The sequence below is a fragment of the Anomaloglossus baeobatrachus genome, chromosome 2, assembly GCF_048569485.1.
Source record: "Anomaloglossus baeobatrachus isolate aAnoBae1 chromosome 2, aAnoBae1.hap1, whole genome shotgun sequence".
Classification (NCBI taxonomy): domain Eukaryota; kingdom Metazoa; phylum Chordata; class Amphibia; order Anura; family Aromobatidae; genus Anomaloglossus; species Anomaloglossus baeobatrachus.
Window position 1 is genome coordinate 125,990,463 of NC_134354.1, and position 25,496 is coordinate 126,015,958.

A 25,496-nucleotide genomic window follows, 5' to 3' on the forward strand; every position below is an offset into this window, starting at 1 on the left:
AAGAAATAGGAGCTTTTTCATATTTGCATTTTGTTTTTAGTATCATCACTACCATACCAGCGTTATTTTATGTAACATATATATATATATATATATATATATATATATATATATATATATATATATATATATATATATATATATATATATATATATATATATATATATCTCTGCATATTGTAGTGAAGTCCGTGGCAGAAGTCTGAGACTGACCATTCATTTTATGCCTCTGATTTGCTATTTAAAGGGAACTTGTCACCAGATTTGGTGACTATAAGCTGCGGCCACCACCAGTGAGCTCTTTTATATACAGCATTCTAGAATACTATATATAAGAGCCCAGGCCGCTGTGTAGAACATAAAAATCACTTTATAATACTCACCAAATGGGTGGGGTGGTGCAGACTGGTCAGATGGGTGTCTCCGTTTTCCGGGTCCGGCACCTCCTCTTTCAGCCATGCTTGTCCTTCTTCTGAAGCCTGGGTGCATGATGCGTCCTATGTCATCCACACAGGCCGGCATTGAGGTCCTGCACAGGCACACTACAATAATTTGATCCGCCCTGATCAGGGCAGTGTCCTTGCCCATGATCAGGGTTCTGGGCGCAGCAGATTTACTGTGTTCTCCCGCTAAGAACACTCATTTTTGCAAGCATAAATTGACATGCTGCAGCTCAGAAAGCCGCACCACATGTCAGATTATTCTGTGTAGAAAAGAAGCATAGTGGCCATTGGATTTCTATAAATCCTATGCACTGTACTTTTACTGTACAACACAGCGTTTTGGACATAGCCGCGTTTTGGACACTGTGTTTTTGCTAACACTGTGGGACTGTACCCTAACAGTAGTGATTGCAACTTGCATAGATCATTGGTGTTTAACCACTTAAAGGGAATCTGTCACCAGGTTTTTGCCACCTAATCTGAGATCAGCATAATGTAGAGACAGAGATCCTGATTCCAGTGATGTCACTTACTGGGCTGCTTAGTGTAGATTTTGATAAAATCACTGATTAACGTGCACCAATCACCAGGATTTTCCTATATAACCTAAAGCCAGTTCTATACTGGCACTATCATGCTAATTCTATACATACCTTTAGTTGTCACCTAGGATATGTAGGTTTTGAAACACAAGCAAGTACATTTTGCAAAATGAGCAGCGTTTTGAATGACAGCAGCTGTCGATCAGCTGATAGCTGGGGTGGGTATTCATAGTGATTCCCACTCCTCCCCCCCCCCTCCCACCCTGTCTGTCCTTTCTCTGTCCTTTCTCTGTTATTTATGCTAATTCGGTAGATGCTAGAATGTACAGTCTCCTGACAGGTATGACGTAATTTGTCATGTGATGGGGCATGTTCAAAATGCAGCCCGACGTTTCCAGATGGAGTAAACATTATTCTTCTAAGTCCACGTGGGCATGGAGTTGATTATAAAAGAAGCGGGGGTCTAGGGGTAAGACCCCCAAATGGGGGGCGAAGACCCCCAAATGGGGGGCGAAGCCCCCCTTGCATGATTATAGTGGATAGGAAGTAACATCACCATACCCACCAACCAAGCCGGTCACGCCCACTAACCTGTCAGGATCCCATACATTCTAGACTCAACCATGCCAATTCTAGTATAGAATCATTTTACTATCTGACTAGAAAGACCTGTGCTGATGTCATACCCATGTGAAGGGGTGGGGCCTCGGCCAACAGAAAAATAATGTTGCTTCCTGGTATCAGGTATGTTGGCTGAGGCCCCGCCTTTCTGGTCACATGGGTATGACGTCAGCACTGGTCCGCATAATGTAGAGACTGAAACCCTGATTCCAACAATGTTTCACTTAGTGGGCTGTTTAGTATAGTTTTAATAAAATCACTGTTTAATCAGCAGTAGATTCATTAGAGGACTACTTGGCCTACTGCCAGGTAGTCCAGTATATTCATAAGCTTTGCATAACCCCTGCCCCACCACTGATTGGCAGCTTTCTGTGTACACATTACATGAACAAAAAACTGCCAATCATTGTTGTGGGCGGGATATAAAGCTCCACATTCAAATAACTGCTAGATTTGCAGCAGAGAAAACATTGATTATATCAAAATGACAGCAAACAGCTCAGTAAGTGACACATCGCTGGAATCGGGGGTCTCTGTCTCTACATTATGCTGCTATCAGATAGGGGAGCACAACTTTGGTGACAGATTCCCTTTAAGTTATCCATAACTTTGCTTTATTCACACTCTCTGGGTTAAGCTTAGAATCTCTGCCGATGCTCCCAATGATAGCTACTGTCTGCAGTGCTGATATTTTGGCGGCACTGCAGCCAATCAGTGAGCTCAGTGGCTCACACCATTGATTTGTGCAGAGCCAAAGACAGTGAGTAAAGCAGTTTGTTTTTTTTAATACTATTTTTAAACTGTAGTTTGTTTTTTTTAAACTGGAATATTTTATTTAAATTGTCAAATGATATAGTTTTAATTTGTCCACAGCTTGGATAATTCGATGTGGCGTTGCCCACGGAGCGTGTCCACAGTTGTATGTGTCCACGAACCCTTCTGTCATCCCCCTGACTGCCGAGGCCACGGACAGTGTGTTGCAGGAGAGTGTCACTGTGCAGGGTATTGGACGGGGAGCTCTTGTGAAGTCCTGAGCTGTGGAGCCTCCAACTGCAGCTCTCATGGGACCTGCACCCCGAGTACGTATGTCTATGTAGTGTATGGGTGTGCACACTTATTATAGGAGTCACATCCCTGTAAAAGATGGTGTAATGGCTGCTTATTCTTTATTATCCACAGGCGGATGTGTTTGTGATCCCGGCTGGAAGGACAAGAACTGCAGTAGTGGTAATTTATACTCCATTGTATAACTTTTCTCAAAAGTAAAGAAAAAGAATATTAAGGAAAAGAGAATGAACATGACAAAGTAGCACAAGCCATTACTAATAGGGAAACCAATGGGGTGTTCTGCCAAATCGCCCTTCTTGGCAGAAATGACGTATAGATGCTGTGCAACATACCCTCCTTGCTGGCGGCATCCGATACCCACACATCAGCGGTATATGTGTATACAGAGAAGTACATGGTGTATATGCATATAACACCTGAAGCATTGTTTGTCCCACACAGATTATTATATTACATCAGCATATCACAGGATATGTGGGGGTTCTATATAACAGAAGTATAGAAATAATTACAACAGTTCCAAAACTCCACTTTGGATGAAGATTACGGAGTACATAGACTGGATGAACACACTAGCTATCGGTCTACATATAATGCTATGGGCGGTACAGTGGCTCAGTGGTTAGCACTGCAGTCTTGTGGTGGCTCAGTGGTTAGCGCTGCAGTCTTGCAGCGCTGGGGTCCTCGGTTCAAATTCCACCAAGAACAACATCTGCAAGGAGTTTGTATGTTCTCCCCGTGTTTGTGTGGGTTTCCTCCGGGTTCTCCGGTTTCCTCCCACACTCCAAAGACATATACAGTAAAGGCCGCTTTACAAGATGCGACATCGCTCAAGCGATCTCGTTGGGGTCACGGAATCTGTGACGCACATCCGGCCGCGTTAGCGATGTCTTTGCGTGTGACACCTATGAGCGATTTTGAATCGTCGCAAAAACGGTCAAAATCGCTCATCGGTGACATGCCCTCCTATTCTCAAGTATCGTTGCTGCTCGGTGTATGAAGTAGTTCGTCGCTCCTGCGGCAGCACACATCTCTATGTATGACACTGCAGGAACGAGGAACATCACCTTACCTGCGGCCGCCCGCAATGAGGAAGGAAGGAGGTGGGCGGGATGTTACGTCCCGCTCATCTCCGCTTCTATTGGGCGGCAGTTCAGTGACGCTCCTGTGATGTCGCTGTGACGCTGAATGAACCACCCTCTTAGAAAAGAGGCGGTTCGCCGGTCACAGCGACGTCGCAGAGCAGGTATGTGCGTGTGACGCTGCCGTAGCGATAATGTTCGCTACGACAGCGATCACATGATATCGCATGTACGATGGGGGCGGGTGCTTTAGCGCTCGACATCGCTAGCAATTGCTAGCCATCTCGTAGCGTGTAAAGCGTCCTTTAGGGACTCTAGATTGTGAGCCCCAATGGGGACAGTGTTGCCAATGTATGGAAAGTGCTGTGGAATTAACACTAGAACTACTGAGGTAGTCATTTTGACTACTTTGCACCATGTATTTCTATATAGGTGTCACGAGTCCAGTAGTTCTAGTGTTAATAGCGCTATATAAATGAATAAATATTATTATTATCCAGCACTGTATGCCTGTGCTATCTGCTGTACTTTGTACATGTACTTGATCTTTTATCTTCATAGTTTACCTGTTTACATATATACACGGTGTAATCCCAGTTTCGTCACTTATTTAGCTTATACAAGTTTATCGGGAAGATAAGTTTCACTAATGGGGAAAGTCTCTGGTTTTTAGTTTCCTTAATTTTATTACGGAAATAAGGGTTTTAATTTTTTTACAATGTTTTATATTTTATAAGAATATTCCTGGGGATGTGCCAAGGATTTAAAGGGAACCAACCAGCAGGATTTTCATATATAATGTAAAGCCAGTGCTATACTGGTGCTAGGATGCTGAATGCAGGCATACATTTTGTTGAAAGATTGGATGTTTTATTTCTGAAATATGTGCATGTAAAGTTCCAGCAGTGCACTGCTATTAGAGTGACAGGTGCAACAGGAAGGGAATATCTGGGTCGGGTCTGACTATCTATTCCCGCCCCTGTCTACCTGCCAGGCCTCCCCTTGTCACTGTCAGGGACGTTAATGTCGGCGCAGGCAGACAGACGGGTGGGAATAGATGGCAAGACCCGACCCACATATTCCCTTCCTGTTGCACCTGTCCATCAAATAGCAGTGCATTGCTGCAACTTTACTTGAACATATTTCTAAACTAAAACATCCAATCTCTGAACACAAGCTATGCTTACATTCAGCATCCTAGCACCAGTATAGCACTGGCTTTACTTTATATATGAAAATCTTACTGGTAGGTTCCCTTTAAACGTCCACTGTATAGACAATACTGCATGGTTTTAACAGGAGAGACATATACACAATCTTATCCTTATATGTAGTTGCTATTTTGTTTCAGCAGTAAGGGTACCTTCACACATTGCATGTTTGCATAGTTTTTTATTGCATTTTTATGTATGTGTTTTTCACCAATTCACTTAATGCTGCATCTTGGCAAAAAAACACGGCAGGGCTCAAAGTATAAGTGTGCATGCGATCTCATAAATCTCATTAATCTTGCTGCTACAGTAAGTATTTTATGCATCAAGTACATTGCAAAAATTCACAGCAAAAAACTGCATGAGTGAACATACCCTAATGGTCCAAGTCCTTTTACACTGACCCTAATCTGCACCATGTAACAATATCATAAGATGATTGACATCTTTCTTAAAGGGAATCTGTCACCAGGTTTTTGCCACTTAGTACGAGAGCAGCATAATGTAGTGCCAGAGATCCTGATTCCAGTGATGTGTCTCCTTACTGGGCTGCTTAGTGTAGTTTTGATAACATCACTGTTTAAACATCAGTAGATTATCATTAGAGGACTACGTGGCATGTTGCCAGGCAGTCAAGCATATTCAGGAGCTCTTCATAACCCCTCCCCACCACTGATTGGCAGCTTTCCGTGTACTAAAAACAAAAATAAAAAAACACTAGCGCTCAAATAGAAAAGATGCTTGTTATTTTGAACAAATAAAAAGTGTATAGCTGCTGGTAGAGGACAGGGCCCGTGTCTGGATCTGTCAGAGAGAAAAAAAATTATATACTAAATTCTACCGCGCTACTACTGTATGTGAGAATACACCTCTTGGACAAAGAGTGTGTATGCTAGAAAACTAAATTAACTGCAGTGAAAAAGTTATATATGTATAGGGATAATATGGGACTTGCCTAGAGACAGTACAGATTACAATTTATTTATATTTCTTTTTTCTCAAAATTATATTTTTATGATCAATTCATTAGGCTCCAAACATCAAATCTATATATATGATGTGCGCATGTATGTGTATGTGTAATAAATAAATATAAATATATATATATATATATATAATTACACATACATACACACACACACACACACACACACATCATATATATAGATTTGATGTTTGGAGCCTAATGAATTGGTCATAAAAATATAATTTTGAGAAAAAAGAAATATAAATAAATTGTATATATATAATATATACATATTATAAAGGATAGGACAATTGAATCCTGGACTGTCTCCAGGCAAGTCCTATATGTATCAGTTAAATTAGTTTTATAGTACACACCCTCTTTGTCCAAGAGGTGTATTCTCACATGCAGTTGTAGCGAGTATATAGGTATATAGCTTTCTGTGTACACTTTACATGGGCAAAAAGCTGCCAATAACTGTTGTGGGGGGATTCAAAGCTCCACATTGAAATAACTGGTAAATCTGCAGCAGCAAAGAAAACATTGATTTTATCAAAATGACAGCAAACAGCTCCGTAAGTGACACATCGCTGGAATCTGGGTCTCTGTCTCTATATTATACTGCTCTCAGATGAGGCAGCAAAAATCTGGTGACAGGTTCCCTTTAAGGCCCTTTAAAGAGGTTGTACACTAATTTGACATTAATGGCCTATACTCAGGATAGGTCATCAATGTCTGATCAGCCAGGGTCCGACACTCTGCACCCCTGCTAATCAGCTGTCCTTGGCCACATTCACACAATGCAGATTTTTTCTGTATTTTGAATCTTCCACACAATCAGTACAGATGCTAAATACTGTGCGAAAGTCACGCTAGGTTATTTGTACATTGTAAGTTGAAATCAGGAGCAGGGTAGAGATGTAAATATGAACTCTACACTTTTAGTCTTTTTATGATCCACTCATGCTTTTGGCTTATATACAGTTAGGTCCAGAAATATTTGGACAGTGACACAATTTTCGCGAGTTGGGCTCTGCATGCCACCACATTGGATTTGAAATGAAACCTCTACAACAGAATTCAAGTGCAGATTGTAACGTTTAATTTGAAGGTTTGAACAAAAATATCTGATAGAAATTGTAGGAATTGTACACATTTCTTTACAAACACTCCACATTTTAGGAGGTCAAAAGTAATTGGACAAATAAACCAAACCCAAACAAAATATTTTTATTTTCAATATTTTGTTGCGAATCCTTTGGAGGCAATCACTGCCTTAACTACCACAACTTGGCATCAGAATACCTGGCCAAGAAAGAAGTGATTCAATACGAATTATTAATAATTCATAGAAATATTTTATTCATAATAATTGCATAACAGAATGGTACAAGCAAAAGAGCCACCTGGGGGGCACATGGTTCAAAATATACTAACGTATCAATTATAATCCAACAACCTATATATGAAGAACCTATATATGGAGAAAAAGGGACTTAATGTTAAGCCATAACAACTGTATATCAGAAGGGGACATGATATTACACTGTGATAATTAAGCCCAAGTAAACATGTCCATCAATCAACCGTAAAGTCAGACTGTAATTTATAGCCATCACAGTATATGTCACCTACTTAGTATATATGTTATAAGCAAATGATCTTTGCCACCAAACATCACCATGCACATATACATATATATATATATATATATGTATATCACCTTGGCAATATGCCTTATTAGCTTAAATATCTGGAGAAGGGACACAATACTGTGATGGTTTTTAGATAAAAATTATCATATCATATATCGATCACCCATCAAAATTGATACTAGATACAGACTGTAACACAGGCCATCACAGTGTATACAAAAGCCCCATAAACATACATATAATGCAGGCATATGATTTAAATATTCTTCCTATACATATATATCATTCTAGACACCTGTCACTCAGGCAGTGTGCCCTGTTAATCACTATGAGGAGCGGAGGAATGTTGTGTAATGGATGCCCGTAATTTGTTAAAAAGGCACACACTCATCCCATACCATATGTCCACCCATGTACCAACTATCATTGATCTATAGCATTCCAGGCTTCCCAGCCAACATTAAGCTCGATATATTTTAGTGGACATATTGTAGTGGAAACGGCATATTACCCAATGCAGTATGCATCAAACATCCATTGCTCCGTGCCCATTTACAATATCAATCCATTGCAAGACACATTCACCTCTATAAAGTGACGGATATCAATACTCACTAGTTGTGGATAAAGTACTTACATTATAAGATAAACATCAAACCATGCGTCCCACCTCCCCTGACGTACGTTTCGCCGCTGCTTTATCAAAGGGGACACCTCAATTGAGAGTTCCTTAGACCGCATGTTGTCTGGTCACAGCAACAGCTTCCAAATGCAAAACCACACACCTGTAATCAACCCCAGACCTTTTAACTACTTCATTGATTACAGGTTAACGAGGGAGACGCCTTCAGAGTTAATTGCAGCCCTTAGAGTCCCTTGTCCAATTACTTTTGGTCCCTTGAAAAAGAGGAGGCTATGCATTACAGAGCTATGATTCCTAAACCCTTTCTCTGATTTGGATGTGAAAACTCTCATATTGTAGCTGGGAGTGTGCACTTTCAGCCCATATTATATATATAATTGTATTTCTGAACATGTTTTTGTAAACAGCTAAAATAACAAAACTTGTGTCACTGTCCAAATATTTCTGGCCCTGACTGTATACTGATCAAAATATGTACAAAGCCTTGGATTGCAATTTTCACAAAACCCTAGTAAAAAAAAAACCACAATGGGCTTTAGAAAATTAGTGCAACTTTTCAACAACACTGCAACATATGAACAAAGCCTTGCGTGTTTCTTATTCCCTCCATAAAGACAGCCATCATTATTCTGGATTCGTAATGTAGATGCAAACCTGATGACGTATAGATGTTATATGATGTCACTACGGCCGTGTCTCAGATTCATGTTATGTATATTGATTGACACATGGATTCATCATGAGTCGCATGTGATTTGTGGTATTGCAGATCAGCGTTTATAGTTTTTCAGGAGTGCATGCATTTTCCTTTCAGCTTGTAACACTGGATCCTATGGAGATGGTTGTACCGGTGTGTGCCATTGCCAGAACAATGGGACATGTGACCATATTAATGGGACTTGTCATTGCCCGACAGGATTTACAGGACTGAGCTGTGAAGAGGGTAATGTATTACGTTTTGTCACATTGCTTGAAAACGTGAAATAAATAGTAACGTACAGCTTCATCTTATACCATACGTGCAGCAATCGGGGCTGTAAACAAATGAACAGCTTCATTGCAGCAAGAAATGCTAATCCCAAATATCTTCATTCCTTGTATTTTACTTCTATGCTAACGCTCAATAGAGAGGAACGGATGTGATTCAGCTCCTTATCGTTGTGATCATTGTGTAACTGATGACTTCAAGGTTTCCCCGTCCTTGAAAATGTTATTTTAGGTTTGTTCACATTGTGTTCTATACACTAAGTATATATAATGTGCTACATCCTACACTATATTTAAAGGGGTGGTACCAAGTTTGGGAGTTCTTCCCTATCCAAAGTTTAGGGGATAACATGCAGATCGCTGGGTGTCCGAGGCGGGTACCCCCATATATCCTGATCTGAGGAGTCCCATATGAATGGAGCCATGGTCGATAATGCACACCTTCTTTCAAATCATTCTTAATGGGAGTGTTGAAGACAAGACAAACTTAGCGATCACCGGGAATCTGAGGCTGGGACCCCCAGATATCCTGATCTGAAGAGTCCCATGTGAATGGAGCTGTGTTCGATCATGCACACCTTCCTTCAATTCATTCTTAATGGGAGTGCTGAAGACAAACCGAACATTGTGTTTGGTTATCTGCAGCCTTTCCATAGAAAATTAATGGAGGGGTGTATGATTGACCATCATTCCATTCCTATGGACTGTCCTTCTCTGGATTGGTGGGGGTTCCAGTGGTTGGACCCCGAGTAGTTACGAAGTTATCCCCTATATCATGCATAGGGAATAAGTTCCAATGGTAGTACAATCCCTTTTAAGTAGCTGATTTCAATAATGAGAGCAGTGGTGTAACAATTGGTCTCCATAGTAAAATGTGAACTGAGGCCTTATTCCAACATAACCACTTTCAGCAGCAAACTTTGCACATGAAGAGTGTAGGATTATTTGGGTCTGCCTAATGCACATTGCAATATCCCAGTACATGGATAATGCACACAGTGATATCATCCATGATTAAGCCAGCGTAGTTGCAAAACGCGCGTCGGATGACTCTGGGGGCTCTAACCTAACCGCCTGCCTGTTCCCACGCTGCCACTCTGGTAATGTAACATGCTTTTCTGCTCTCTCACCCTCTCACTAGGACTTACATTTTAGCCAATGGGCTGGTCCGAAAAATGGAAGGGTTGATCTTGGCAGTATAGCAATGTAATATAATTACAGCGTTGGTTCAAGCCCGCCCACCCACCTCTCACTGCTGTCATATTCACCTTTTTAGGTTCTATTGTACTTTATATTGATTGTATTTATGAGCATGAATTGGTTTTAACAATTTTTGTATATCAATAAAGCCTTTATATTTATCCTATAAAACTCTCCTTCTCCTTGTGTTTAAATGATATCTATGGGTTCAGCAGACATTAGCCTAGTGTGTGTGGTCTTCAAAGCTAAATATACTTACATCTCTTATAAAGTTCAAAAACTGGAAATGCTGATTGCATTGTATTTTGTATCTAACACTGTATCTGTTGGTTATTCTAGTGTGCCCGCTGGGCTTTTATGGTTTGGGGTGCCAGGAGGTTTGTCATTGTGAGAAACAGTGTTACTGCCATCCCGGAACGGGAAGCTGCAACTTTACCACTGCGCCCGGGGCACAGGAGCTTTTATCAGAAGGTTTGTTCTATGTGGTTGTCCGTTCACAGATGGCTGATATGCACATATTGGGGGATAAGCGCTCCCGCTGCCGTCAGATATGTGAGTGACTTCTGTTCTGATATTTCAGTTGGCGCCTGCATGGAATCCGTCTTACATTCGTCCTGGTGGAAAGCTGTTCCCTCTGATGCCAAAATAACTTATTTTGCAGAGTAAGAAATTATCTCCATTTAATTTTTTCCTTTTTTGTATTATCAAATAATTATTCTCGTTTTAAACTGTACAACGTAAAGTATATGACATCACCAAACCTCCGTACCCTCGATACAGAATCCCTTGTTTATGGTGCAGCATAAGTACCGGCTTCCCCCTTATATTGGCATAGACACAAAAACATATGATCAATAAGTACCGCGACTGAACGTATCATTCTACGAGAGGTCGCTCTACATATTTTACAGTAATGTAAAAACTACTCTTCACAGTCTTTTTAAGCAGGGAGTAGTATGTGGGTGTGCTTTGGGTACTTGGCTTCACACGCTGTGCATGTGCTGTTCTGACGCTCAGTATTCAGGCTTCCTGCGCTGTTCCTTTAAGGCTGGAATCACACAAACGTATGAAAAAATGGTCTCATTCTCATCCAAGAGAGTAAGAAGATTTTTTCCTCACTTGTCATCCGTGTGCTGTCAGTGTGCAATCTGTTTTTTTTCTCAGCAGCTATTACTCATTTACAAGAGCATTTACAGTGTTCTGTCCTACATGATAGTAATGTATCCATAAAAACGGACGTCACTAGGATGGTCCGTGTGCCGTTCGTGGGATGTCCGTTTATTTTTTTTCTCACACCCATTGACTTGTATTTGCGAGTCTCTGACATTTTCGGCAGCAAATTGCAGCATGTTGCAACTTTTCTTGCATCCAGAATCTGCATTATATAGGTGTTGGCTGAACGATCATTTGGCTGACATCTAATTCTGTCACCTATTCACCTGCGGGGCGGTCCGATCCGATCAGATGGGCGCCACTGCTCTCGAGTCTAGCGCTTTGTGTGATTGCCGTCCTCCTTGCTTCGTGTGGATGATACGTCCTATGTCATCCACACAGTGCCCTCCATTGCGCTACTGCGCATGCGCACTTTGCTATGCCCTGGTGAGAGCAGAGCAAAGTGCTGTAATGTGCGGGTGGTCTTTAACCTTTCCCCGTGTTTATGCATTACAGCACTTTGCTTTGCCCTCGGCAGGGTAGAGCAAAGTGCACGTACACAGGAGTGCAATGAAGGGCACTGTGTGGATGACGTAGGATGATGATCTCAAGGATAGAGGAGGCACCAGACCCGAGAGCAGCGACGCACATCGCATCGGACAGTATCGGACCGTTGCGCAGGTGAGGTGGTGACAGGTTCACTTTAAAAGGAACCTGTCACATTGTCCATACGGTCTGATCTGTGGAGAGCATAGTGTAGAGATGGAGAAGCTGTGCAGAATGATGAAGCGGTTTGTTGGAAAAGAGTCAGTACAATTTGTATTTCTTCATCGTTCCTTATGGGAGACCCAGACCATGGGTGTATAGCTTCTGCCTCCGGAGGACACACAAATTACTACACTAAAAAGTGTAGCTCCTCCCTCTGAGCATATACACCCCCTGGATAACCAAATATAGCCAGTTCAATGCTTTGTGTTCAGGAGGCACACATCCACATTCATGCATTCTCATCTAATTTTCATTTTAAAGAGTTTGAAGAAAAGCGGGTCCAACCCTGGACTCCCGGCATGTCCCTTCTCACCCCACTGTGTCGGCGGTGTTGTTAAGGTTGATTTCAAGGCTGGAGCCTTACATGCCGCGCTCCTTCACCATCCCTCGGGCTCTGGCTTGAAGTGGGAGCCAGCACGGTTCTCCCTGCCTTGCAGGAGACCGGTCTCCATCCGCAGCCCTTTCAGGACCCTACCGGACGGAGCACTCATCCCTCATGGACCTGGCCCTGCGTCTCACAAGCTAAGTATTGAGACGTTATTGTCAGGGGGGTCCCTTGTACTTTAATGTTGGGGAGAGTGTGTTTTGTACCATTTGTGACATTTCCGGCCGGTTCTCCGGTTTTCACCAGAGAACCGCGCCGAGGGTGCCTGAGCGCCGTCCGCATTGTAAAATTTAGGCCCCGGCTTCGGCTGCGGCCTAGTTTCGTTTTCACTGCCCCTGCATGTCAGTCATGCAGAGGGACAGTGCGGCGCCGCCCACCGGCCGTTCAGCTCAGGGGAGGACACTCCTCTCTGAGGAGAGGTTCCCCTCCCCTGTATATCCCCTTGGCCCTCCGGTTCCCGCTCTTGGACTAGGCCCCGCCCCCCTCCTCACTCCGGCGCCATTTTATCAGCGTTCTCACACTGATCGGCGCTGGCTGCTGCATCTCTGCAATCTGTCTGGGGGTCCGAGCTGTGGAATCCGGAGGGCACACAAAACGGTCTGGTAAGCCACAACCTCTGGTTGTGGACTTTCTTATACACTCTCTGGGGGTCATTCTGAAGGAGTGTATTCTTTACTGCAGAGCCTCCACCTCAGCAGCATGTCTCACACTAGGAGAAAGGCTGCAAGGCTGTACTCAATATGCACTGCATGTAAGCTCGTACTGCCTGAACCGAGCACATATCCTCATTGTGATGCCTGCTCTAACATGGTGGTGCCTCAGCCTGGAGTCTCCCCAGTGGTCCCTCTGGCTGCTCCGGCCCCGGTGGCTGAACCCCCGGCTTGGGTAGAAGTGTTTTCTAAATCTATCTCCCAGTCCTTCGCCGACTCCATGGGACAGCTGTCCCGGACTCTGCTAACCTTGCATCAGCCCCCTTTTCAGGGCGCCTCTGCTGCTTCCGCTCGCTCTGCAGAGCTCACAGAGGATTCTTCATATGCTCCCAGACCCCGTCCTCCTAAGAGGAGACGCAGGGATCCCTCTCCTTCCTCGTCCCGCGGCTCCGATTCACGAGCCGACCCACAGGACGAGGAGGATATCTTTACTGGGGGCTCGGACGCTACCTCCATGTGCCCCATTGATCTGACCGAGGGTGATGCAGATGTGAGTGATTTGATTGCGCCCATTAATTCTGTACTGGACCTCAATCCGCCAGCATCAGAGGAGCAACCCTCTCTGGCAGAAAAGCACCAGTTTACCTTGCCTAAGAGAACAAGGAGTGTGTTCTTTAACCACTCCAGTTTTCAAGCCACTGTGTCCAAGCCCAGAGCCTGTCCTGACAAACGCTTCCCAAAGCGTGGTTCTGATGACCGTTATCCTTTTCCACCAGAGGTGGTCAAGGAGTGGGCTCACTCACCAAAGGTAGACCCTCCAGTGTCTAGACTCTCAGCCCGGACAGTTGTATCTGTGGCTGATGGCACCTCACTTAAGGATCCCACTGACCGCCAGGTTGACCTCCTGGCCAAGTCTGTCTGAGGCGGCAGGGGCCTCGTTCTCCCCATCCTTTGCAGCAGTGTGGGCTCTCAAAGCCATCTCTGCTTCCCTAGAGGAGATGCATTCCCTCACTAGGGACTCTATGCCTGAATTGGTTGCCTTAACTTCCCAGGCTTCAGCCTTTTCAGCCTACGCCATGTCTGCCATGCCGGAGGCCTCTCACCGCACTGCGGTGGCCTCCGCTAATTCCCTCGCTATCCGCAGGATCTTGTGGCTTCGAGAGTGGAAGGCAGATGCTTCCTCAAAGAAGTACGTTGCTGGGCTCCCATTTGCTGGGTCCAGGCTGTTCGGTGAACAACTGGATGAAATAATTAAGGAGGCTACTGGCGGGAAGAGTACTTCCTTGCCACAGACTAAAACCAGGAAACCTGTCCAGGGCAGGAACCAGTCGAGGTTTCGTTCCTTTCGTTCCTCTAACTGGTCGTCCTCTAAGCCCTCGGCCTCGTCCACTAACTCAGCCAAGGACCAGAAGCCCACCTGGCGCAAGAAGCCGCGTCCACAAAAGTCCGCAGGAGCTGCTGCCACCAAGGCAGCCTCCTCTTGACTATCTGGCCGAGTCAGCAACGTCCTTGGTCGGTGGCAGGCTCTCCCACTTTGGCGACGTGTGGTTTCAACACGTCTCCGATCAGTGGGTGCGGGATATCATCTCCCACGGCTACAGGATAGAGTTCTCTTCCAGCCCGCCAAACAGATTTTTTCTGTCAACTCCCCCCTGCTCCAAGGCCGCCGCCTTCTCTCAGGCCGTGGCATCCTTGCAGGCCAGCGGAGTGATTGTACCGGTTCCCGCCAGGGAACGGTTCAGAGGTTTTTACTCAAATCTCTTCCTAGTCCCCAAAAAGGACGGTTCCTTCCGGCCCATCCTGGATCTCAAGCTTCTCAGCAAGCATGTTCAGGTGCGGCACTTTCGCATGGAGTCTCTGCGATCAGTCATTGCCTCAATGACCCAAGGAGATTTCCTGGCATCTATCGACATCAGAGATGCCTATCTGCATGTGCCAATTGCAGTTTCACACCAGCGTTGGCTACGTTTTGCAATCGGAGAGGAACATTTCCAATTCGTGGCTCTCCCCTTCGGGTTAGCCACGGCCCCTCGAGTATTTACCAAGGTCATGGCAGCAGTGGTTGCGGTTCTGCACCTCCAGGGGTTGGCAGTGATTCCTTACCTGGACGACCTTCTTGTCAAGGCTTCATCCAGCGCAGACTGTCAGCGGAGTGTCTCGCTCACTCTCGCCACTCTTGTTCAATTCGGGTGGCTTGTCAATCTGCCCAAGTCCACTTTGACCCCGACCCAAGAACTCACGTACCTAGGGATGCAATTCGAGACTCTGCCGGCACTTGTCAATCTGCCATTAGTCAAACAGCAGTCCCTCCATCTGGCGGTGCGCTCTCTGTTGAGGCCCCGCCGTCATTCCATCAGGCACCTCATGCAGGTGCTGGGTCAGATGGTGGCGTCAATGGAGGGGGTTCCCTTTGCCCAGTTCCATCTGCGTCCTCTGCAGCTGGACATTCTCCGCTGTTGGGACAAGCGGACTTCTTCCTTGCACAGGTTGGTGGCTCTGTCGCCACAGACCAGGGGCTCCCTTCAGTGGTGGCTTCGGCCCCTCTCTCTGTCTCAGGGACGCTCCTTCCTGGCCCCGTCCTGGGTGATCCTCACCACGGATGCCAGTCTCTCCGGCTGGGGAGCAGTATTTCTCCACCACCGAGCACAGGGCACTTGGACTCCGTCCGAATCAGCCCTCTCGATCAATGTGCTGGAAATCAGAGCTGTGCTCTTAGCTCTCGTAGCCTTTCACCACCTGTTGGCGGGCAAGCACATTCGAGTCCAGTCAGACAACGCGACAGCAGTTGCCTACATCAATCACCAGGGCGGGACTCGCAGCCGCCTGGCAATGTTGGAGGTTCAACGCATCCTTCAGTGGACGGAGGACTCCAAGTCCACCATATCCGCAGTCCACATCCCAGGCGTAGAAAACTGGGAGGCAGATTATCTCAGCCGTCAAACCGTGGACAACGGCGAGTGGGCTCTGCATCCGGCAGTGTTCCGGTCGATCTGCCGCAAGCGGGGAACTCCGGAAGTGGATCTAATGGCATCCCGGCACAACAACAAGGTCCCGGTTTACGTGGCTCGCTCCCACGATCCTCAGGCCTTTGCAGCGGACGCGCTGGTTCAGGATTGGTCCCAGTTCCGTCTGTCTTACGTGTTTCCCCCTCTAGTTCTCTTGCCCAGAGTCCTGCGCAAGATCAGAATGGAGGGCCGTCGGGTCATACTCATTGCTCCAGACTGGCCCAGGCGAGCTTGGTACCCAGACCTGCTCCGTCTGTCCGTAGAGGTGCCGTGGCATCTCCCGGACCGTCCAGACCTTCTCTCACAAGGTCCGTTTTTCCGCCAGAATTCTGCAGCTCTCAGATTGACGGCGTGGCTCTTGAGTCTTGGATCCTGACGGCTTCCGGCATTCCTCCCGAAGTCATCTCCACTATGACTCAGGCTCGGAAGTCTTCCTCGGCCAAAATTTACCACAGGACTTGGAGAATTTTCCTGTCCTGGTGTCGTTCTTCCGGCCATGCCCCTTGGCCTTTTTCCCTGCCGACCCTTCTGTCCTTCCTGCAGTCTGGTCTGCAGCTAGGACTATCCCTCAATTCCCTCAAGGGACAGGTCTCTGATCTGTCAGTGTTGTTCCAGCGGCGTATCGCCCGGCTGGCTCAGGTGCGCACCTTCATGCAGGGTGCATCTCACATCATTCCGCCTTACCGGCGGCCTCTGGATCCCTGGGACCTTAATCTGGTCCTCACGGCCTTACAGAAACCCCCTTTTGAGCCACTTAGGGAGGTTTCTTTGTCTCGTCTTTCACAGAAAGTGGTCTTTCTAGTGGCCATAACTTCCCTCAGGAGAGTCTCTGATTTGGCTGCGCTCTCCTCGGAGTCACCTTTTTTGGTTTTTCATCAAGACAAGGTGGTTCTTCGTCCGTCTCCGGACTTTCTTCCTAAGGTGGTATCTCCTTTCCACCTTAACCAGGATATTTCCCTGCCTTCCTTTTGTCCGGCTCCTGTTCATCGCTTTGAAAAAGCGTTGCATACTCTGGATCTGGTGCGGGCGCTCCGGATCTATGTGTCTCACACCGCTGCTCTTAGGCGGTGCACCTCTCTCTTTGTGCTGACCACTGGTCAGCGTAAGGGCCTCTCGGCTTCTAAACCGACCCTAGCTCGCTGGATTAGGTCGGCCATTTCCGATGCCTACCAGTGTACTCAAGTGCCTCCCCCGCCGGGGATCAAGGCACACTCGACCAGAGCTGTCGGTGCCTCTTGGGCTTTCAGGCACCAGGCTACGGCTCAGCAGGTCTGTCAGGCTGCCACTTGGTCCAGTCTGCATACCTTTTCGAAGCACTACCAAGTGCATGCTCATGCTTCGGCAGATGCGAGCTTGGGCAGGCGCATCCTTCAGGCGGCTGTCGCCCATTTGTGAAGTTAGGTTTCGCCTACTTCTCAGTTTTCTGTTTATTCCCACCCATGGACTGCTTTGGAACGTCCCATGGTCTGGGTCTCCCATAAGGAACGATGAAGAAAAAGAGAATTTTGTTTACTTACCGTAAATTCTTTTTCTTATAGTTCCGACATGGGAGACCCAGCACCCTCCCTATTGCCTGTTGGCAGTTTTCTTGTTCCGTGTGTTTTCACCGGCTGTTGTTGTAGACAGAGGTTCCGGTTGTTCCGGGTTTTGCTCTATCTCTACTTGTGGGTGGATGTCCTCCTTCAGCTTTTGCACTAAACTGGCTATATTTGGTTATCCAGGGGGTGTATATGCTCATGTAGTACTTTGTGTGTCCTCCGGAGGCAGAAGCTATACACCCATGGTCTGGGTCTCCCATGTCGGAACTATAAGAAAAAGAATTTACGGTAAGTAAACAAAATTCTCTTTTTTATCTATTGAAATCACTGGTGTTTGTACGATATGTTTGAGTCCAGTGGGCGCTCCTACTCTGTGATTGACAGCTCTCTCTGCATGCACAGTCTTATAGGGAAGATTGTCAGTCACTGAATGCAAGTTAGGCCAGTGTCACACTTGTGTGTGACTCACATGAGTGTAATGTGAGAAAATCTCGCATTGCACTCGGCCCCATGTAACACAATGCTGCAGCTCAGATCTGCGTGTTTTTCCTCAGCCCTAATCGGACTGAGGAAAAAATCGCAGCGTGCTGCGATTTATCTGCGAAAGCCATATCACTCGCACCCATTCAAATATATGGGTGCGAGAGAAACATCGGATGGCACCCGGATGTTATCCAAGTGCAGTGCGATATACGCACAGGCTGACAATGGAGGAGATGGGGGGGATTAACCCCTCCCTCTCCTCCGCAGCGGTTACCTGATCGCAAGATCGGGTCACAGTCGCATGACACTCAGCTCACGCTCGCAGCAGATCCTGAGTCGGGCGTCATTAGCATATCGCATCGGATGCCATATGCTAATGTGACTCCAGCCTTATACTGAAACTTTTCCCACAAAGATGTGTATGAATCTGATCAGCTCCTCCTGATCTATAATATCCTGCTTAGAGATTATATACTAATAGGTTCCCTTTTAAGTTGCTTTGTCGGTCTATTCTTCTTATAGTTTAGATTATTTCAATGAGTGATCCTATATTTGTGTTTTGCAGGCATGTGTGGGCAGGATTGAGCGTTACCCTTCTGGTGCTGCTTGTGATTAGCATTGTATTCAATGTTAGACAGGTCTGGTCCTGCAGATTAAAAGGTAATGACTGGAAATATTCTTACCATCAACTACGAGAAATGAATGGAAAAGTGGACGTCCCAGATATGTACGAGACCTGTGACTTGTATCATCCAGATACTGATGAGGACACAACACATGAGACCAGGAGCTGAAGATCATGGCAAATCCGGCTGTGATTTGTCCACCCATGCTGTGCTATGCAGCAGTCTAGTGCCTTGTACACACCCAGAAACTTGGGTGCAAAACTTGAAGGAAATGACCATGTACATTAGCAGTACATTTATTGCAATGTACAGTATTCATAAAGTGCTCTTGAATTTTTTAAACTGTGCAATACTCACGATGCCTTATTTTATTATCTTTTGACTGTACTTTTTCAACACTGGATTATTTGTGCTTTTTTTAAAATTATTTTGTTTGTATATGTCAAAGTGCCAAATTTTTAATAGAAAGGTACAGATATGTAGTCATGTCTGAATTGTAAGCTTCTGGTTCTGGTAGGGAATATTGCAGGTAAAAGGGGTTGTTCATGACTTGTATTAAAAAATGGATTCAGAAGTCGTAAAACAAAAAAAGATCAACTCACATACTGGATCACCTGAGAGCAGGGAGACTGTTTCTTCTGTTCTGGCTCAAGACTAAGTAGTGGCCGCAGTGGTGAGCTCGGTGGGGGACATAGCGGAGAATCAAGGGTCCAAGAAGTATTTTCTTTTTCTGTTTTAGGACCCTGTTGGGCTCACTTTTAATAGAACAATATATAGTGGACAACCCATTAATTTAAACTTTCAAAGCAAAGTTGTTGGCCATGAGCTATGAGTAATTAAAGCAGATCAGGGCTTTTTTAGGGGGTACATTAAAGCTATTGGGATTACTCATGTGAAAAACAAAAAGGTTCATCTGCATTTCCAAATAAAAATGTATAAACTGTGCTCTTCTGTAGTGATTAAGATGCCAATCTATACTAGCACAAGATTACAGGAGCAGCCAATATACATCACATCATGCACTATTTCTCAATGTATTCATTTTGGATTATTCTGATCAGGTTGTGTCTGCCATCTGGCATCTTCTATGGATGTTTAAACTTTGGGGCCAAAGCAACATTTTCGTGGAAAAATGGTACTTTTTGTATTTTCACAGTCAAATGATATCCAATTTTGTAAACCACCTGAGGGTTAAAATTGCTCGTTACATGCCAAGATGAATTCCGGTTTCCAGAATGAGCTCACTTGAGGAGGTTCCTGCTGTTTTGGTATGTCAGTGGATCTTCAAATGGGACATGGAATCTGCAATTTATTCCAGTCAAAATGGTGCTCATTCTCTTCCGAGCCCTGCCAGGCGCCCAAACAGTAGTTTTTCACTACATATGGGGTACCAGCATAGTCAGGAAAAATTGCACAACAAATTGTATGGTGCATTTTCTCCTGTTGCCCTTGTGAAAATTTAAAACTTGGGGCTATATTAAAATATACCGTATGTGTCGGAAAAGTAAAATTTTCATTTTTTTTTTCCTTACACATTGCTTTAGTTCCTGTGAAGCTTAAGAAACTTCTTGGATATGGTTTTGAGCAGTTTGAAGGATGCTATTTTTAAAATGTCACTTTTGGGTATTTTCTGTTACATAGGCCTTGCAAAGTCACTTCAAATGTGATGTGGTCTCTGAAAAAAAAAATATGGTGTTGTAAAATTTGTTGAAAAAATTAGAAATTGCTGATAAACTTTTAACCTAACAAATATAATTTTTTTTTTTTTTTTAAATGATGCTGATGTAAAGTAGACATGTGGGAAATGGTATTTATTACCTATTTTGTGTGACAGAACTCTTTGAAATTTTCAAAAATGTTGCCAAATTTCTGATATTTTCACAAATAAACGCAAAAAATATTGTCCTAAATGTATCACTAACATGAAGTACAATATGTCTGAAAAAAACTCTCAGAATCACTGGGATCTGTTGTCGTGTTCCAGAGTTATTACCTTATAAACTGACACTGGTAAGAATTGAAAAAAATTGTCTAGTCAGGAAGGTGAAAACAGGCTTAGGGTAGAAATTTATTAGCGGTGGGGGCAGGTTACACTGCAGTTGACCAAGAGGCATGAGACACCTACTGTGTTTCCCCGAAAATAAGCCTTAGCAGGAGTTTTCAGCGTAAGGCTTAAATATAAGCCCTAGTCGCGGTTCAATAATGACTTGTCCGTGCATCTAAAACACTTCATTATAGAAAGCGGACTCCCCCCCCAAAAGAGAGAAAAGACCCTGCAATCATACCAGACGCCGAATGGTAAGGCCTGCAGTGGAACGGACACCCACACGCATCAGATCACACACACTATCACATCCAGTGATATCGATTGCTTCTGGCCAGCATACAGACCTGGGACGTAGTGGAGCGCGTGGACCTGTGGGTGGTATGCATAGAGGATCTGCAGGTGGAAGTCTATGATCTATGACACCCCCATCATTCTCTAATCTATAAGTGAAAGTAAAGCAATCTCTTTCATCACTTTATTAACCCCAACACACTCCTGCAGCTTTGACGTAATCCACACGAGGTCCCAGGATGGACCTGGCTCTGCCACATCCAAGCCTGGAGAAACCGAAAACATGTCTGATCTCATCCAGGCTCCGGGAAACACTGACACGAAGAACCTGGCTGGCAGCAGCGTCGTCACTCAGAGGTCATGCCCAGGTTCCCACAGTATGACCTCTGGTGAACTGAAGTACTCTGGCAAGTGTGAGGCCTCAATTTTTTTGCCAGGAGGTGCACATTTGGTGCTGAAATTGTCTGCACCAGATTTCAGCACCAAATTCGCACCTCCTGGCAGAAAAAAAAAAAACACGCTTGTTTGCATTTTTATGCCAAGGGATGCAAATTTGTTGATTTAAATTTTCACACCATATTCCTGCACCCAATCTACACCTCCTGGCAAAATAATGTGGGTTTTTGATGCAGTTTTTTACCTAGGTTTTTGCCACGGTTTTCTGCCAGGAGGTGGACATTTGGTGCTGAAATTGTCTGCACCACAGTTCAGCACTAAATTTGCACCTCCTGGCAGAAAATAAACAAAACTTTTTTTTTATTTTATTTTTGGGCCAAGAGATGCCAATTTTGTGACATTTTTCATTTTTTACACTATATTGCTGCACCCAATGTACACCTCCTGGCAAAAAAACACTTTTCTTCGGCGCTCCATTGGGAGACCCAGACGATTGGGTGTATAGCACTGCCTCCGGAGGCCACACAAAGCATTACACTAAAAAGTGTAAGGCCCCTCCCCTTCTGGCTATACACCCCCAGTGGGATCACTGGCTGCTCAGTTTTCAAGCTTTGTGCGAAGGAGGTCAGACATCCACGCATAGCTCCACTGTTTAGTCAGCAGTAGCTGCTGACTATATCGGATGGAAGAAAAGAGGGCCCATACTAGGGCCCCCAGCATGCTCCCTTCTCACCCCATTCCTATTGGCGGTGTTTGTTAAGGTTGAGGTACCCATTGTGGGTACGGAGGCTGGAGCCCACATGCTGCTTTCCTTCCCCATCCCCCTGAGGGCTCTGAGGAAGTGGGATCTTACCGGCCCCCAAGCCCTGAGGCCGGGCTCCATCCACAGACCCGTAGAACCTGCTGGATACGGAGCTGGGTACCGTTCAGGGACAAGGCCCTGCGACTTTCAGGTACTCTGTGTCCCCGTAGGGACAGGCCGCGCACACTCCAGACTTGCTGGGTGTGCTAGTGCGCCGGGGACAGTAGCGCTGCGCGCTGGGGTTACAGTCACTGCAGTTTCTCTGAGGGACTTTATGTGTTGGGGACTGCCGCGCCGGCCGCCCCTGGAGCGGCGGCGCGGCTGAGACTTGTGGTGCGCCGGGGACTTAGCGCCGACCGTACTTTTACGACGGCGGTGCTCATAAATCTAGTCCCCGGCTTTTGCGGCCTAGCTCCGCTTCGTTCCCGCCCCCACCCTGTCAATCAGGGCAAGGGAGAGACGCTGTACGGTAGTCAGCGCCGAGGGCTGGAGTCTGTTTTACATACTCCAGCCCTCTCACTGGGCACAGTGGGACGCCAGTTCCCGCTCTTTGTCGGCAGCACGCCCAGGGCCCGCCCCTCTCCACAGGACGCCGGCAGCCATTCCTACATGCAGTCTGGCTGGAGAACGGACACAGGCTCTGGGAGACCCAGACAAGGGATTTCTGGCGACCACACACCCGCGTTAAGCGGGCGGTAAGCAGCACATTAGTGCTGGCCCCACTAGTGCCACAGTGTTATATTGGTGTATTTTTTTCTCTATACCATATATATATATATATAATGCACTGTAAGGTCGCTTCTTGGCTGTATACCCTATATTGCTCTGAGGAGACGACAACATGTCATCCGCAAAACGCAAGGGTGCCAAGACACAGGCTGTATACGCTGCTTGTGCCGTGTGGGGCTGATCTACCGGCAGGTTCCAAAGACCCCCATTGTGTGCAATGTTCGGTCCCTGTGCCACTTTGTCAGCCGGAGTCTATGGTGGTAGTGGCCCAGGCAGAGTCACCGGTGAACCCTGTCCCGGTGACGGGGACAGAGTTTGCAGTTTTTGCTGACAAGATGTCGGTCACTATGACAAAAATCCTAGAGACCTTGCAGGCCAGGCCGGTCACTCAGACCATGGACACTGCTGCGTTAATGTTCCCCGGTCCCCCTCAGTTGGAGTTAATCCGTGCTTCAAGGGGGTCCCAGGCATCTCAGGCTGAAGGCTCTGACTCAGATGACAGTCCCAGGCAGCCTAAGCGAGCTCGCTGGGAGAGACCCTCCACGTCATCACGCGGATCAGGGTCTCAGCGAGAAGAGTCTCTGCGTGATGAGACAGAGGAGGGTGATCAGGAGTCTAATCCTGACACCGCTCTCAATCTGGATACTCCTGATGGTGACGCCATGGTAAATGACCTTATAGCGGCCATCAATAGACTGTTGGATATTTCTCCCCCAGCCCCTTCAGCAGAAGAGGCAGCTGCACAGCAGGAGAAGTTCCATTTCAGGTATCCCAAGCGTAAACTGAGTACTTTTCTGGACCACGCTGACTTCAGAGAATCAGTCCAGAAACACCAGGCTTATCCAGACAAGCGTTTCTCCAAACGTCTTAAGGATACACGTTATCCCTTTCCCCCTGACGTGGTCAAACGCTGGACCCAGTGTCCAAAGGTGGATCCCCCAATCTCCAGGCTTGCGGCTAGATCCATAGTTGCAGTGGAGGATGGGGCTTCACTTAAAGATGCCAATGACAGACAGATGGACCTTTGGTTGAAATCTGTCTATGAAGCTATCGGCGCGTCATTTGCTCCAGCTTTCGCGGCCGTGTGGGCACTCCAAGCTATTTCAGCTGGTCTGGCACAGGTGGACTCTATCATACGTCCAGCAGTGCCGCAAGTGAAGTCCTTAACTTCGCAAATGTCTGCGTTTGCGACCTATGCTATCAACGCTGTCCTGGACTCTACGAGCCGTACCTCAATGGCGTCTGCCAACTCGGTGGTTTTGCGCAGAGCCTTGTGGTTAAAAGAATGGAAAGCGGATTCTGCTTCCAAAAAATGTTTAACCAGCTTGCCACTATCTGTAGACAGACTGTTTGGTGAGCAATTGGCTGAAATCATTAAACAGTCCAAGGGTAAAGACTCCTCCTTACCCCAGCCCAGATCAAGCAAACCTCAACAAAGGAGGTGGCAGTCGAGGTTTCGGTCCTTTCGAGGCTCTGGCAAGGCCCAATTCTCCTCGTCCAAAGGGACTCAGAAAGAGCAAAAGGGCTCAGATTCCTGGCGGGCTCACTCACGCCCCAAGAAAGCAACCGGAGGAACCGCTTCCAAGGCGGCTGCCTCATGACTTTCGGCCTCCTCCCTCCGCATCCTCGGTCGGTGGCAGGCTCTCCCGCTTTTGCGACATTTGGCTGCCACAGGTCAAGGACCGGTGGGTAACAGACATTTTGTCTCACGGGTACAGGATAGAGTTCAGTTCTCGTCCTCCGCCTCGGTTCTTCAGAACTTCCCCACATCCCGACCGAGCAGAGGCTCTTCTGCAGGCGGTGGGCTCACTAAGAGCAGAAGGAGTGGTGATCCCTGTTCCTCTTCAGGAACAAGGGCAAGGTTTTTACTCCAATCTCTTCGTGGTTCCAAAAAAGGACGGCTCGTTCCGTCCTGTTCTGGACCTAAAGCTGCTCAACAAGCATGTGAACGCCAGGCGGTTCCGGATGGAATCCCTCCGCTCCGTCATTGCCTCAATGTCTCAAGGAGATTTCCTTGCATCAATAGACATCAAAGATGCTTATCTCCACGTGCCGATTGCTACAGAGCACCAACGTTTTCTACGTTTTGTGATAGGTCACGAACATCTCCAGTTCGTAGCTCTGCCATTTGGTCTGGCGACAGCCCCACGGGTTTTCACCAAGGTCATGGCGGCAGTGGTAGCAGTCTTGCACTCCCAGGGACAC

The 25,496-nt window shown here is 46.2% G+C and overlaps 1 protein-coding gene across 4 annotated transcripts in view; it reads left to right on the top strand.

The window, feature by feature from the left end:
* The window catches only part of NAGPA (N-acetylglucosamine-1-phosphodiester alpha-N-acetylglucosaminidase), a 46,485-nt gene extending 25,558 nt beyond the window's left edge, over positions 1-20,927 (top strand). For 3 of the 4 annotated variants that reach the window (XM_075335313.1, XM_075335314.1, XM_075335315.1), the window contains exons 6-11: positions 2,480-2,685; positions 2,786-2,833; positions 9,047-9,175; positions 10,759-10,890; positions 11,000-11,081; positions 18,966-20,927. In XM_075335313.1, coding sequence (XP_075191428.1) covers positions 2,480-2,685; positions 2,786-2,833; positions 9,047-9,175; positions 10,759-10,890; positions 11,000-11,081; positions 18,966-19,194 — 826 coding nt within the window. In that variant the 3' untranslated portion in view covers positions 19,195-20,927. The remainder of the gene's footprint in view (positions 1-2,479; positions 2,686-2,785; positions 2,834-9,046; positions 9,176-10,758; positions 10,891-10,999; positions 11,082-18,965) is intronic. The other variant, XM_075335316.1, reaches the window with a different exon arrangement.
* Positions 20,928-25,496: the final 4,569 nt, after the last annotated feature.